This window comes from Ailuropoda melanoleuca, chromosome 16 (assembly GCF_002007445.2).
Source record: "Ailuropoda melanoleuca isolate Jingjing chromosome 16, ASM200744v2, whole genome shotgun sequence".
Lineage (NCBI taxonomy): Eukaryota > Metazoa > Chordata > Mammalia > Carnivora > Ursidae > Ailuropoda > Ailuropoda melanoleuca.
Genome location: NC_048233.1, coordinates 12,289,920 through 12,305,130, shown reverse-complemented (window position 1 = coordinate 12,305,130; position 15,211 = coordinate 12,289,920). Strand labels below are relative to the sequence as shown.

At 42.9% G+C, this 15,211-nt stretch overlaps 1 protein-coding gene across 1 annotated transcript in view; it reads right to left on the bottom strand.

Moving 5' to 3' along the window:
- Positions 1 to 12,360, bottom strand: part of FAM234B (family with sequence similarity 234 member B) — a 33,767-nt gene extending 21,407 nt beyond the window's left edge. Inside the window, exons 1-2 of the mRNA XM_019798303.2 lie at positions 12,058 to 12,360; positions 952 to 1,350 (exon numbers count right to left, since the gene is read on the bottom strand). Coding sequence (XP_019653862.1) covers positions 952 to 1,350; positions 12,058 to 12,094 — 436 coding nt within the window. The 5' untranslated portion in view covers positions 12,095 to 12,360. The remainder of the gene's footprint in view (positions 1 to 951; positions 1,351 to 12,057) is intronic.
- Between the last annotated feature and the right edge of the window lie 2,851 nt (positions 12,361 to 15,211).

Here is a 15,211-nt window from a genome sequence, read left to right as displayed (position 1 = left end):
CCAACACGGACCAGGAGACTACACGAAGGTAAGAGTTATTTTAACAAGGTCTGTTTGCACAGATTCCCCTCGGCCTCAACTCCCCATCTCCGCTGATGAGAATATTTTTTTCTTCCTGGTATGGAGAGGGAATCTTGCACATGGGATTTTCATCTCCTGCTTTCTGGGAAGAATTATAGGTCAAGGTCAGAGTGGCCTTCTTGCGCCTGCTGTCACTCATGTGCCTGCGACTCAAAATAAACAATATGCCAAAGCAACATATTTTGGGGTGCTGTGCCCCGACCCCCTTTCTCCCCAATGAAGTTTACAAAACACAAGACTGCTCAGCACTGACCGCTGAGATGTAATCCCCATTCTTGACCCAGAGCAAGCTGTTTCAAAGAAACCTGCTCCAGAATAAGACACAACAGCTAGAATTACTTGGATGGCACCACCCCAACCACTAGGAGGAAGAAAGGAAACACTGCAAGATAGCAAGTTGATTTTACTTGAAATTATTTTAAATTCAAACCAGGTCAGGCTCCTATCACCAACAAATGCCTGGGGGTGATCGAAAAGCCCTGGCCTCTGGTCTGGCCAGGCCCCAAGCCTTACTTTCTCTGTAAAGAGCCTGTCCTACAGCTTTGCTCTTCGCTAATACAGTGTTGGCTGCACTGCGGTGACGCAGCAAACCAATGTTCTGTCCTCTGCATCTAATTAAGACCAACGCCAACAGAAACACAACAGGGCAGTGATCTTCCCGAGTTTCTGGACCATATCAATCTATCTTTTTGTTTCATTTCCAATCTTAACCTCCTAACCACCTCCACACACGGGGAGAGAGGTGTTACATGATACACGTTTATTTGTAGTAAAGACCTGAAGGGAATTTTCAGCGTCATCGGAAGTTTTACAAAACTACAGGTAAACATGAAATTTTACAGAATTAGGGCAAGAAATCCTACAACTCACCTCCCTGGGGGCCCAGCTGGCGGCTCCAAGTGCTGTGCAGATCTCTGGGGGGACAGGGGATCAGGAAAGCACATACAAGCACTAGGATCATGGAGATGACCAAAGTTAGCAGAAAGACAGAGGTGCGCACATAAGACACAATGGAAGAGGCTGCCTTCTGCTCCAGGCCCCCAAGGGGTTCCGAGGGGTACCCCTCTGTGGCGACCTCCGAAAGATGTGGCTTTGCAGCCCCCACAGCCTCAGCATCTGAGTCAGGCTCTGGCACCTCTCCCAGAGAGCTCTTCCCGTTTTTGACCCCTCCATTCTTCTGCTGCAAATTGAGCACAAGATCATCCTCGCTCTCATCACTATCGGCCTGTGTGAGGGGGTCATACTCCCCGAGGTCTGGGCTCTTCTTCCCTGAAACACAGAAAGACAGAGGGTCAGGGTGAACTAGGAAGGAGCAACCCTTACCAACTACACGGCAACTCTGAACACCTAAAACAACACACAGAAAACAAAACAATTAAGTTTACAAGTCTAGGTCTTGATGGCCATCTGTAAGGAAGAGAATGGGAGGAAAATGAAAATCAGGGTTCTAGAATTACTGCTTTCATGAGCTTAAGAAAACTGGAAAGAGGGGTGCCTGGGTGGCTCGGTCGTTAAGCGTCTGCCTTAGGCTCAGGGCGTGATCCCAGGGTACTGGGATTGAGCCCCACATTGGGCTCCCTGCTCCACTGGAGCCTGCTTCTTCCTCTCCCACTCCCCCTGCTTGTGTTCCCTCTCTTACTGGCTGTCTCTCTCTCTGTCAAATACATAAATAAAATCTTTCAAAAAAAAGAAAAAGAAAAGAAAACCAGAAAGAAAACAGAGAAAGTGGTAAATTTCAAATACCTTTTTATTTTTTTTATTATTTTTTTAAAAGATTTTATTTATTTATTTGAGAGAGAGCACAAGCAAGGGAAGCAGCAGAGGAAGAGAGAGATGCAGGCTCCCCATAGAGCAGGGAGCCCGATGTGGGGCTCGATCCCAGGATCCCAGCATCATGACTTGAGCTGAAGGCAGACACTTAACCAACTGAGCCACCCAGGTGCCCCTGAAATACCTTTTTAGTCTGGGGAAAAACAAAAAACAAAGCAAAACAACACAAAACAAAAAAAAAGAAAAACCTCTCTTAATTTCTGTGAATCTCACTAATGAAAAAAGACATGGCTTTTATATCAACCTGCCATATGCCTAATGTGCATATTTACTTTGATTTTCTCAGATCTGTGATGCTTCAATCTTTCCTGGAACTTGCCTAAACTTTAGAATAACTGTTCTCTGTACACTGCTCCTCACAGTCGGATATTTGTGGCTTCCCAGTTGTCTCCATGGAAACAACTTGGAAAGCTGAACACTAAACGTCACCTGGAGACGTCTTACGAAAAACTCACTTCTGAGCTTCCTATGATTCTGATACCCTGTCAGCCTATGTTTCAGTAAACAGTGTTTACCTTAAAAATGCTATCCTGACCAGTATTCTAGGAGGGGAGGGAGCAAGCAGGAATGCAGAGGTAAAGGACCTGTCTAAAAGCTGACTTACACAACAAGCACCCTGTTTTTACTTAGACACTACATTTATTCGGGGTGGCTGAGGGGTGAAAATTACAGGACAGCTTAAGCACATCTCCTCCCACGCCACCCCTTGGCTCCCGCTGCCAAGGACTGAATGATTTGTTCTGTTCATGCTATAAGCCTTCTGTTCATGCTATAACCAAGCAAAAACCAAAAAAAATTTCTGGTTTTGGAAATTACATGGTAAGCTATATTAATATAAACTACATTGTTAAATCTTTTATTAAGAAGAAATATAAAAAAGAAAATACAACCCAGCTAATTAAAAAGGAAGAAAGAAGAATTCTTGATGTTAATCTCTGCCTCTGGTCATTGTTCTCTTGATGATGTCACTTCATATATTATGTCTTGTTTACTCAAGACATAAAATGAAGCAATAAAACACTACATGGAAACAAAGATGGGAAGTAAAATCTTTAGTGTAAAGCTTGGTATTTGGTACATAGAAACTGAATAAATATTTGATTAAAAGTAAACACTACACAGAAATATTTTATAACACTATATATTTTACAAAAAAAACCCCAAAAACCCAGAGAAGATACTGAGCAAAATGGCATTCTATTAACTAGAAACTTCTATGTATTTTCACTTTCAAAGCTATTCATTTTATCCAACAAATACTGGATTTCATTCTTAAAGGCACAAATTAAAGAAAATAAATAGACCAATTATTAGAATTTAATTTAAAATAGTACTTCCAGGATATGCCATAAAGTCATTTCAGGTTCAAGCTAATCTCCTGCAATTTACAGATCTACTTTACAAAACAAGTTATTGTATTAATTAGGATACACCATTCCCTAACTGTCCCATATAATTTCAGTTATAATAATTTGCAAACACAACCATAGGCTGCTGTACTAATATTAATTCTAAAACTTTTTAGTTTTTTTTAACTAAAAGTATATACCCGATGGGATTAAAAATGTGGTATATACATCCAGTGGAATATTATCCAGCCCTTAAAAGTAAAGAAATTCTAACACATGCCTACAAGAGATTACACTAAGTAAAGTAAGCCAATCACAAAAGGACAAATACTGCACGATTCTCATATGAGGTATCTATCCAGAGTAGTCAAATTTGCAGAAACAAATTAGAATGTGGTTTCCGGGGCCTAGGAGTAGAGGTTAATGGGGAGTTGCTATTATTTAATGGGTACAGGTTTCCCTCGCTATCTGAAAGTAGATTGTTCCTATCAAACTCCTTGTAAGCTAAAATAGCTTAAATAGCTAACTAGCTTAAATAGCTAAAATAGCATAAAGTGAAGAAGCAATTACCATTAATTTACATGGAAAATATTTTGAGCTTTCGCAGACCCAAGTAATAACCTCTCCTAGGCTTTTCTGGTATCTCAGGATACATCTTGCTAAAAGATGCACAAAACAAATGGAGATAAAGCACAGATGCTCACACAGTTCAAGGCTCTGGCGGCTGGAGGCTGAGATGCTGAGTGTGTGGCTTCGGGGTGGGGCTCCTCTCCTGCCGAGGGGGGAGGTGTGAGCGCTGTCTTTATAATGATTTGCTGCAAACAAATGCTGAATGCTATTTTCACTTTGTGCCTTTTCTCATAAAAGTGAAAATGCTCTTTGGATTTCTCTAGGTTAGCGAAAACAGGTGCTAATTAATGGAGGTCTTTCGTAAAAGCAAAGTGGCATAAGGCAAAGTATCAAAAAGCGGGGGATACCTTTTAGAGTTTCAGCTTTGCAAGAGGAAAAAGTCCTGGATGCTGGTTGCACAACAATGTCAATATACTTAACAATACTAAACTGTACATTTAAAAATAATTAAGATGGTAAATTTTATGTATATTTTATCACAATTCTAAAATTTTTAAATTAAGGGGAAAAAAAGAGTATCTGACAAAGAGGAAAACAGATGGCAGCCCAAATCTCAGGGTAGGAGACTTTGAAGATCACATAGTCAAACACCCACCCAATAGTCATGCTAAGACATGAGGGAATTCATGGCTCTCCAATCGAGAAAGCAGTTCCATACACTGGGCACTTGCCAATTATCTGTCCTGGTTCTAATTTCTGGGAACCCTCTTCCACATGCAAATCCTTCAAAACTTGAAAATACCAATCATAAGAAACATGCTATGCTATGGTATTTAAGAGTTTAAGTCTTTACAAGCAGAGTCAAATCTTGGCTCTATCTCTTATTAGCTCTATCTCTTATCTCTTATTAGCCATGTGACCTCAATTCAATTTCTTAGCTTTACTAAGCCTTATTCTTCCCATTTCTGAAATGGGGTAATTTTTTTTCCTACATCATATAATTGTTTTTGAGGATTAAATAAGATAACACATGCATGGTCTTTAGTGTCTGGCTTATAGTGGCACTCAATAAATTTCCGCTTCTAGGAGCACCTGGGTGGCTCCCAGTCAATTGAGCAACGAACTCTTGATTTTGGCTCAGGTCATGATCTCTGGGTTCTAAAACCCAGGCCCACATCCGGCTCCCTGCTGGGCATGGAGCCTCCTTGGGATTCTCTCTCTCCCTCTCCTTCTGCCCCTCCTAACCCTCTGCTCATACTCTCTATAATTTAATTAATTAATCAACTAATTTCGGCTTCTATTATTATTGTTGGCACTACTTCTCCCAACTGCCCACCCAATCTTCTCTTCTCCGGGTTAAATGTTTCCACCTCTTTCAACTCATTACTTGAGGAAGCACTGTTTCACATATCTGCAACAGCCTGTTCACTCTTCTCTGGACACAATGTGATATGTCAGTGCTTCTTAAAGTATGGTTCTTGGAACTGCATACAATCCCCAGGGTGCAGTCTGACCAGGGCAGGGGAGGGCAGAACTGTGCCCTCCCTAGTCCAGAGGGCACACTACAATTCAATTACTGTAACCCAAGATCTTGCCAGGTTTGAAATCACAACTGATTTCAACTCAAACTCCCAAGTATTTTCTACATCCACTCAAGCCATCTTATGTAATAGTACAATTGGATTTTTAGCATCAAGTGAAAAATTTACCACTGATACTTAAATTCAATCTTGCTAGTCAGCTGTCATCTTGCAACAAACATACCAGTCTAAAACAAAGTATAATCATTACTAAAATACTAGCCAACAAAACAGTTTAAAGGAAATGCACTTTTATGATATCACACACCATCACAGGCAGAGAATTTGGCTGCATATACTACAGAAAGTAGTAAGATCTTTACTAAATATAATTTTTAGTAAAAGCTTTACTAAAAATAATTTCCAGGGGCACCTGGGTGGCTCAGTTGGTTAACCATCTGTCTCTTGATTTGAGCTCAGGTCATGATCTCAGGGTCCTGTGACTGAGCCTCATTTCCAGCTCGGTGCTCAGCAGGCAGTCTGCTTAAAATTCTCTCCCTCTACCTCTGTCCCTTAATCCTCACTCTCTCTCTAAAATAAATAAATCTTAAAAAAAAAAAATTTAAAAACAGGGGTGCCTGAGCGGTTCAGTCGGTGAAGCGTCTGCCTTTGGCTCAGGTCATGTCCCCAGCGTCCTGGGACGGACGTACCCCTTCACTGGCTTCCTGCTCGGCGGAAGTCTGCTTCTTCCTCTCCCTCTGCCCCTCCGCCTGCTCATGCTCTCACTCTCTCTCAAATAAATAAATAAATAAAATCTTTTAAAAAATTAAAGATTATATGCTTCCAGTTGATGATGGCAAAGGAAGGCATTTCTGTCAGTATCCTTCCTAAAAACTGGGGAGGGGAAGTAATAAAAATAGGGGGAAAAAAAAGAAAAGAGCCACATTCCCAAACTACAATTTATGAAAAATTATTGCCAAATGCAGCAAAACGTGTATCCAACTGAGGAAGCGCAGTAAGAATGGGCACTTGGTCTCAGGTCTCCACAATGAGCACAGTTCAGAGTTAATAATGACAATAATGACAATGACGACGGTGATGAAAGTACTCAGTACCTACTATTCTGGGCACCGGGCTAAGCACTTACATGTTAATTCATTTAATCCTCACGACAACCCCGGAAGGCAGGTATTATTATTATTATTATCCCCACTGTATCAACAAGAAAATGAAAATATAGAGAGGTGAGTCGCATAAGATCTCAGAACTAGGAAGAAAAAGAGCCAGGATTCAAACTCAGGCAGTATGATTACAGTCCACAGTCCTAACCAATAAATTATACTACCTCCCTTGTTCCATGGATATACAGCCAAACCACTTATCTCTTGCGTAGAAAGACGAAGTCTGCCATCGCAGAGGCATCAATGAGCACCACCCCCCCCAACAGCGCAGAGACAAAGGGGAGATAAGATGACATGAGAAAGGGTTTACAAGAAGCAGGCTGTCAGCCTGACAGGTAAGAAAAGCAGCTGTAACGCAATCAGTCCTGAAGAGGGGGATTTCTCTCTCTCTCTCTCTTTTTTTTTTAACAGGCTGGGTCCAACTAGATTAAGCTTCTCACCCCTCGCTCACTCCGCTGGGCCCCAGCCTCTGCCTGCATGTCAGCCAAGAGCTAGCTGTAAAACAACTGATGATTAAATATGATTATAATCAGAAAGAAGCCATCATTAGTTCTCGTTCTATAAGATACTACAAAGTTCTGTAGATATTCAAGAAAGAAGCCACAACACGGGAGAAATAATGAACAGACGTTTCACTGTGGAATCCAAGAAATTAAGAAAACAGTCTTCTCTGAAATAAGGGCTCACAGAAAAAAAAAAAAAGAATATTTCTAAGAAGAAATGACAACTCAATAGGGAAGATGAGAAGTAAACAAACAGGACTCAGAAAAACAATGGAAGAAAATAATAAAACAATTTTAGAAAAGATATCCTTAGGATGAGCAAAGAGAGCAGACATGGCTGAAAGAGTCAGAGACAGAAAGGGCAGTCTGGTCAGGGAAATTCAAATCAAAACCACACTGAGATACCACCTTACACCAGTTAGAATGGCAAAAATTGACAAGGCAAGAAACAACAATTGTTGGAGAGGATGTGGAGAAAGGGGATCCCTCCTACATTGTTGGTGGGAATGCAAGTTGGTACAGCCACTCTGGAAAACAGTGTGGAGGTCCCTTAAAAAGTTAAAAATTGAACTACCCTATGACCCAGCCATTGCACTACTGGGTGTTTACCCCAAAGATACAGACGTAGTAAAGAGAAGGGCCATATGCACCCCAATGTTCATAGCTGCATTGTCCACAATAGCCAAATCATGGAAGGAGCCGAGATGCCCTTCAACAGATGACTGGATTAAGAAGCTGTGGTCCATATATACAATGGAATATTACTCAGCTATCAGAAAGAACGAATTCTCAACATTTGCTGCAACATGGACGGCACTGGAGGAGATAATGCTAAGTGAAATAAGTCAAGCAGAGAAAGACAATTATCATATGATTTCTCTCATCTATGGAACATAAGAACTAGGAGTAAGGAGGGCACGTATTGCATGGTGCACTGGGTGTTATACGCAACTAACGTATCATGGAACTTTACATCAAGAACCAGGGATGTACTGTATGGTGACTAACATAATGTAATAAAAAAATATTATAAAAAAAAAAGAAAGAAAGGGCAGGCTGGTGAAAATCAGGCAAAATAAAATGGAAACAACAATGGCTGGCAGTTCCAAGCCCTTTCTCTGTATGTACTCTTCCAAACTCTTGTACTGTCTTATCTCCACAAATCTGCATAACAACTCTTGGAGGTAGACACACTATTACCTCCATTTTCAAGAGGAGGTTGGAAGTTCAAGTAACTGGCCCAGAGTTAAACAGCCCTAAGCTCTGGTGCAAGGATTCAAATCCAGGCAGTGTGGATTTGAAGGAAGTCTGTGCTGTCTGTCTCCCACTGAAAAGATCAAGGCTTTTAAAAAGACTAGAAAGGCATGGACAGAGAAGGCAAAGGTGATTCAATATATGCAGAACAGAAGAAGAGAACAGAAAAGGAAATGGAACCAAAAACAATAATTAAAAGATATACCAAAAAAGCTCCCGTAATATAGCAAGACCTAAAATTGTAAAATAAAGGGTACACGGAGTCCCAATTACAGAATAATCAATATTGAAACAAAGCGCAGTAAAGGTGCTGAACTTCAAGGACAAAAAAAGAATCCTATGAGCAGCCAGGAAAAAAGAATCAAGTCATTAAGGATGGGAACAAAAATCAGGCTAAATTCTCTGCAGTAACATGTATTATTAAAAGATAGTATATTTTTCCAGACATTACAGAGACAAACCACAGCTTAATTATTAGACTGCAAGTTTTGATCAGACAACTCCTAAGTAAGTATTTTTGCTTCTTTCTTTCTATTCACAGAAAGACAAGGGACTGTGAAGTATAAAGCACACCAACTTGCCTAAAGTTGTAACCATGCTAAGGAGCTGGACATCAAATCCATGCCTCAAAGCACAGGGCACTTGAGCTCTCTTTTCTCTGCTAATTTCAGCCACCACCCACATTTTTAATCAATGCAAGGTTTTCAAAGAATAAAGGAGAGGATGCTGATATCATAATACATCAACAGAAATGAGCTTTCCACAGCTCACTTTTCCTCTTAGGAAGACTGAGGATACCAGTCAAATAGCACTCTCCACAATGGTACTGGAGAAAACAGGAAGAAGATGCAACCCTATCATCAGCAGATATGTTTAGGAAAATATGCTATAATACACACTATTCTATGATATGTACGATACTTTACATAGACTATACCATACGCTCTACTACAACTAAAAGTAAATAATTCACCTCATGGATTAAATTATCCAGGGGCACATAACGATTCCAAATTACACATAATAAAAGAAATCATTACAGTAACATTGTGCTCTGATATTCCCTTCAGTGTTTGACCTTCAAACTTTAAAATGGACTAAAAAAATACATATACTTAAGATAAGTTGTTCGACAGACTGCTTTATGAATGTCGCATTGTCCTTCTGTTACTAATTAACCTCGTTGTACGCATGTGAGCCAAACATCTTCCTGTCTTGAGCTTAGTGGAAGGGTAGGAGACTGTGAAAGACTCCAAGAAACTGCTCTTTCTTCACAAGGTTCATGACATCTGTCATTAGCTCACGATTACATCAGGCTTTCCTTCAGGTATCACATTCATAAATGGGCATGGTGCTAATGAAGGTGATAATAAGAGCTAACACTGAATAATTAACATGTGTCGAAGGTAAACAAATCTCTTCAGTACATCCATTTCTTCTACTGAGCCAAATAACCCTATGAGGTAAACACGTAACAGAGTGTATGGCATATAGTGAATGTTCCATAATAACAGTACATTACATGTGAAGAAACTAACACTTAAAGAGGTTAAGTAATTAATCTGGTAAAGACGAGCCTTGAACCCAAGACTGTCTCGTGCTCTTAGTCACCATTCTAGTCTGCTTACTCACACATAGAAATAGTAAGGATATCATGGTGGTGATCGTTTTGCAATATATACAAATGATGAATCATTATACTGTACACCTAAAATTAATATGATATATTAATTAGACTTCAATTTAAAAAAAGAGAGTGCAAGAGGATGTTAACGAAAGTAGCATAACACGGTAGCCCACACAGGACAGCAGCCTCACAGTCCCAGTTACAGCATATCCCAAAAAAAGCTATAAGAAAGCAACTTCTACCTAATGTAAAAGCTAAAAATCGTATTTAGGACGGTGGGGAGAAAGGGCAAAAGGAAGACAAGCAAAGTATAAACAAAAACAAACAAATAAACACAACCCGCATCACAGAAAAGAACACATCGCCATTGTATCTTGGCCCTAAAAAGTATCAAACAAACCTGTCTGTTCAGGTCGAAGATGCTGTGCAAACACAGGCCCAAGGACCAGACTATACTCTCCCTACCCTGTCAGCTGACCAAGTTACTGCAACTGGATACTCCAGAGAGTAATAATGACACAGCCTTAGGATGTGAGAATGCAAAAGAGCTCAAGAGTTTCGAAAGCGATTTTCTTTTCTCGCATTCCCATCCTTAGAGAAGAACAATTATCTATTCCCATCCTTAGAGAAGAACAATGATCTATGCTGTGGTGGGGTGGAGTGGGGAAGAAAAGGAATCTAAAAGAGAAAAGAAATGAAGCTAAATATGCCTGACACCTCATTACCCTTTGGGGAGGATATCATCCTACACTAAGGATATACAAAGGTACTCTCTTTAAAGTTAATCCTGCAGGTAAAGGGACACATCCCCCACTTCATTTCAGTGTTACATACACATTCCAAGATAGATATTATCAATGTTCCTTCCAATGCTCTCATAAGCCTATGAGGGAGGGGGAAAAAAAAAGAAAACTCTGAGGTCATGAAGTCTGGGGACAGAAACGCAAATTCATACCCAATGCAGTGTCATTCATGGTGCAATGTAGCAGACTGGAAATTCCTTGAGAATAGGGTCCCTGTGATCCCCTTGCAGCCCTATGCTGGATATCCACCAGACACTCAACTAGCCCTTTCTAATGATGTCAGTGAAAGCAACTGCTTTTCCTACTAACAGCTGCTTTTCCCACTACCACCTTAAGTCATCAGCAAATAAATGTTTATAGCTTAAGACTTAAAATTTATTTAGGTAGAACCATAAAAGTTTTTAAAGACTTAACCTTTAAAATTTCTTTGGGCAGAATAAATATACTTTTATTAAAATAGCAAGTTTGTAGCAGTACCGTCTCGTTCTAGAAGTTTAAGAGCAAATTTAAAAAAAAAAAAAAAAAAGCTTGGAGCTGCTGCCCAAAGTACTGAATTAGCTCTGAAGTTACCACCACCAGAGCCTCCCTAAAGAATATTCCACAATTTATGTGCAATTTGCAGGTGCCAAATCCTTTCCCTCCTAAATGCTTAGCCTCGACAGCCAGAAGCTGACCAAGTGGAATCAAAAGCCCAGGATCTAGATTCAAAAGACCCCGACGTTCTAGTTCAGGTTTTTCCAATACTGTTTGTGCGACCTTGGACAAGTCAATTAGGCAAATAACTCTCATTTTCCTCTTCTGTAAACTAGAAGGGGTAAACACCTGTCCCACCTACCTCACGGCTGCGTCAGTGTTGTTAAGTGGAGAGGCTGCTCCAGAGGGTGGCCCGCGTCCTGTCACCCCGTCTCCCCTCGCCCCCAGGGCCAGCCCAAGACAGAAGGAGCCCGGGACCCTGCGGTACGTGGTCCGCGGCTCCTCCGGAAAGGATGCTCCCCTCACCAGCCCTCCCCTTGGGATGGCGGCGACGCGCGCTCTGACAGTCACCCCCGCAGCAGCGCCGGCCCGCTCCCAGCCACCAGCCCCGCATGCCTCCAGCGGTCCCTCCCTGGATTCTCCCAGGCTCGCCCCACGCCCGCGACCCCCAACCAGCCGTGCGCCCCTCTCGCCCCCTGGTGGCGACGGACCCCAGCCCGCGGGGGCTGCACCGGCTCGCCTCCGTGCGCCTGAAGCTACGCTGGGGCCGGGAGCAGGCCCCGACCCGCTTCGCCCCCAGAGCCTCGCCTCCTAGTCTCCCCAGGCCCCGCGGGGGCGGGGTGGTCGCGAGGCTGCGACTCCTTACCCGGGAGCTTGAGCGCCCTGGACAGTACAGTCGCCATGGCGGAGGCCCCTGTGCGCGTGCGCGCGCCCGCGTCCTGCCGGGAAGAGTAGTTCGCAGCGGGCCGTGCGCGGGGCTGGGACCTGGGAAGGTAGGAGCCCCGCGGCAGGATGGGTCCGGGGAGAGGCCTGGGCTGCGGCGTGCGCGCCCACGTGCACGCTGCTGCGGGCTCTGCTCCCGGCCACTCGGAGCCGGACCCCTCACCTCGCAAGTCGCTTCACCACTCTGAATCTCACTTTCCTGCTCAGCGAAAGGGGGAAACAATAACTACCCCGGAGGCTTGCAGTGATAACGAAATGAGATAGCAGGTGTTAAAGGGGGCGCCGGCTGTGAAACGAGCGTGGGCTTTGGAGTCGGGCAGACGGGATTTGAATCCTGCCTGCATCTCTTGCTAGCTGGGCCATCTTGGGCAAGTCACTTGGTATGACTAAGCTCCAGCCTCATTTTTAAAATGGAGACACTACCTCATTCACGGGCTTACTGTGAGAATTAAATTCGGTAATCTGTTTCGACGCAGGCCACACAGCAGTCACCTAGGAAGTGAGTTTCTTTATGTTTCTTAGTAAAGGGCGAGGTTTCCTGGAGCTCTCACCCTCGTCTTGTGTTTCCAGTTCTTTCCAGGTATCTACTGGACACTCTACCCTGCAGCTTCTAGCTTGAAGGGTCTAGGAACAGGAACTGACCTGCTTCTTCCCCACGGGCACCAAGAGGTCAGCATTTTAGTGCAGGGATAAATGCTGAAGATGTTATGGGACGGGTCTTAGAGGCCATCTAGTCCTCCTTCCTTGTTTCACTGAAGAGAAAACAGATCCAGAAGATGATGTGACTTCTTAGTGTCAAACAAAAGCTCTAAGATAACTGTCTCTTGGACTCCGCCTCATTCCCAGGAGAAACCGTCAGCAAGACTACCCTGAGGGTATAATCCAATCTTAGCAGCCATCCCATCAGCCTCTTCCCCACGAAAACATGTCACAGACTCTGACAGGGCACAGAGTCTGGAGAGAGGCCACTGAGCTCAAATCCTGACTCCACCATTTCCTAGCTGCCAGATCTAAGGCTACTTGCTTAATCTGTCTCTGCCTCAATTTTCTCATCTGCAGAATGGGGTTGAAATAGTTCCTATTCCACAGAGTTGTCCTGGGAATTAAATGGATATATGCAAAGCAGTTAGAAGGTGCCTATCACCTAGTACGTGTTTTATAAGTGTTAGCTATTCTTTTTATTAATGATTTATTCATTTTGACAATTTAATAACAAATAATAAATTTCACAATAATGGATTCGTAATTTATTCATTTATTCCTTCAACGTTCTATAATACCCGAAATTTTTACTGTTTGCCCCCTCTTTGGAGGTGTGATTAAAAACCATATTTTACATCTATGTAGGTCATCTAAGGAGCCGCACTACAAGTCACAGTAAGCCAGTAGTGGCTTGCCTGACATCAGATTAGCTAATTAGAACACATTCTTGAGATATGGAGACTGAGGAAAATAACTTTAAAGTGAGCAGGATGGAGGATATAGGTCAGTTTGAGCTGCAAAAGAACAGGAACTTATGTTTCTGGGAGAGAGCAGTGGGGGCTGGAACAGCCAGGTTATACAGAAGAGGAAGCAAAGAGGAAATCTGTTCACTTTTCATAGTGAAAAGGTATATTCTTCTTATGTGATGGAAGTAAAATAAAATTGTTTAAAGTTCGATTAAAATTTTCCTTCACATGGTATAGTCACCAAAAGCACCGATATACATACACAATTATGTGTGAGCACATAACCATGTGTGAGTGTACATGTATCCCATACGTGCGTCATCTCCAGCTCCTCAGCTTTCCATGCCTAATCTTTGTGGTATTTCCACTCTCCCTCTAATCACCCCAGCTTTGCCCTAATGATTTTCAGGGGGAAGCAGATGCTGAGGGCTCCCTCCCTCCCAGGTCCCTGAGCGGTCCTCCTCTTTGTTCACCTTGGCCCTTCTGGAAATCTCCTCCATCCTCCCCGTCTTTTTTCATCTTAACACAGAACCTCAGGCTTAGAACAGAGTTTCCCAACTTGAATGTGCTTTTTTTTCCAATTAAAGGAAAACAACTCAAAGCGGCCACCAAATTAATCAAGATCCTTGCCTTTTACGTAGAAAAAACCTGCAAGTTCCTCAATTGTTACCCGGTGGCATGTGAGTACCTTCACTGCCCCAACACCCACTGAGGTCTCTGTGGAAAATGCAAACACTCTGGGCTTCCTGACTTCCCAACTTGGCTTACCTCCCCGAGAAGTGAAAGAAGAACAAAAAGTTGCCTGACTGTCGTGCCCGCTAAGAGGAGCAGAAATCCTATTTCTGAACATCAGACCCGAAGCCGGAAGAGCCCCTGCTCTTCTTCCTACATTGGTCAGCGTTGGCAATATTCTTCCCCAACCTTCCAAGGCTCAAATACTTGGTAGAGGGAACCCATATTGGCTGGTTCTTATTACCTTTGTGATATCCCAAGTATTGCTCAAAATCTCTGAGCGTCCTACATGGGTCCGAGATTAGATCTGGTCATCTAATCCTTAACATTCTGTGAATGCTGTCACCTGCTGGTTCTGACCCTCCAACTAGCTTTCCCTGCTTCCTCTTGGAACCAGTACCACTGTGTCCACCAGCAGCTCCCATCCCTTCCTCCTGGTACCACTGAGACTTCCAGGCCTCCTGGCCATTTCTGCTTCCTTTTAAAACTGCTCCTTCTTCCTCTGTCTCCCCCCCCCCCCGCCCCGTCAACANCCCCCCCCCCCCCCCCCGCCCCGTCAACACCACTTGGTATTTTAGCGCTGTTAAAATGGCAAAGCTGTTCAGGGCAGGAAGACTGCCTCTCTCTGTTTTTATGTTACTCCTATATAGAAAAAATACAAATGCTATGCTGCCTCTTCTTCAAGGTCAGATGCAGTGTTTTCATTAAACAGAGCTCTCCATTTTTGCTTAGTCAGTCAATCAGGGTGGGGTTATTGCTCTTCACGAACCACCTCACAATTTTGGTAGTTTTAGAGGATAAGTGTTCATTTGGCCTCATGTCACAGTCAAAGTGAAAGTGGGGATAGGCAGCAATGGGGTTCTATTCCTCCCAGTTATTCAGGGTTTCCATCTAGGG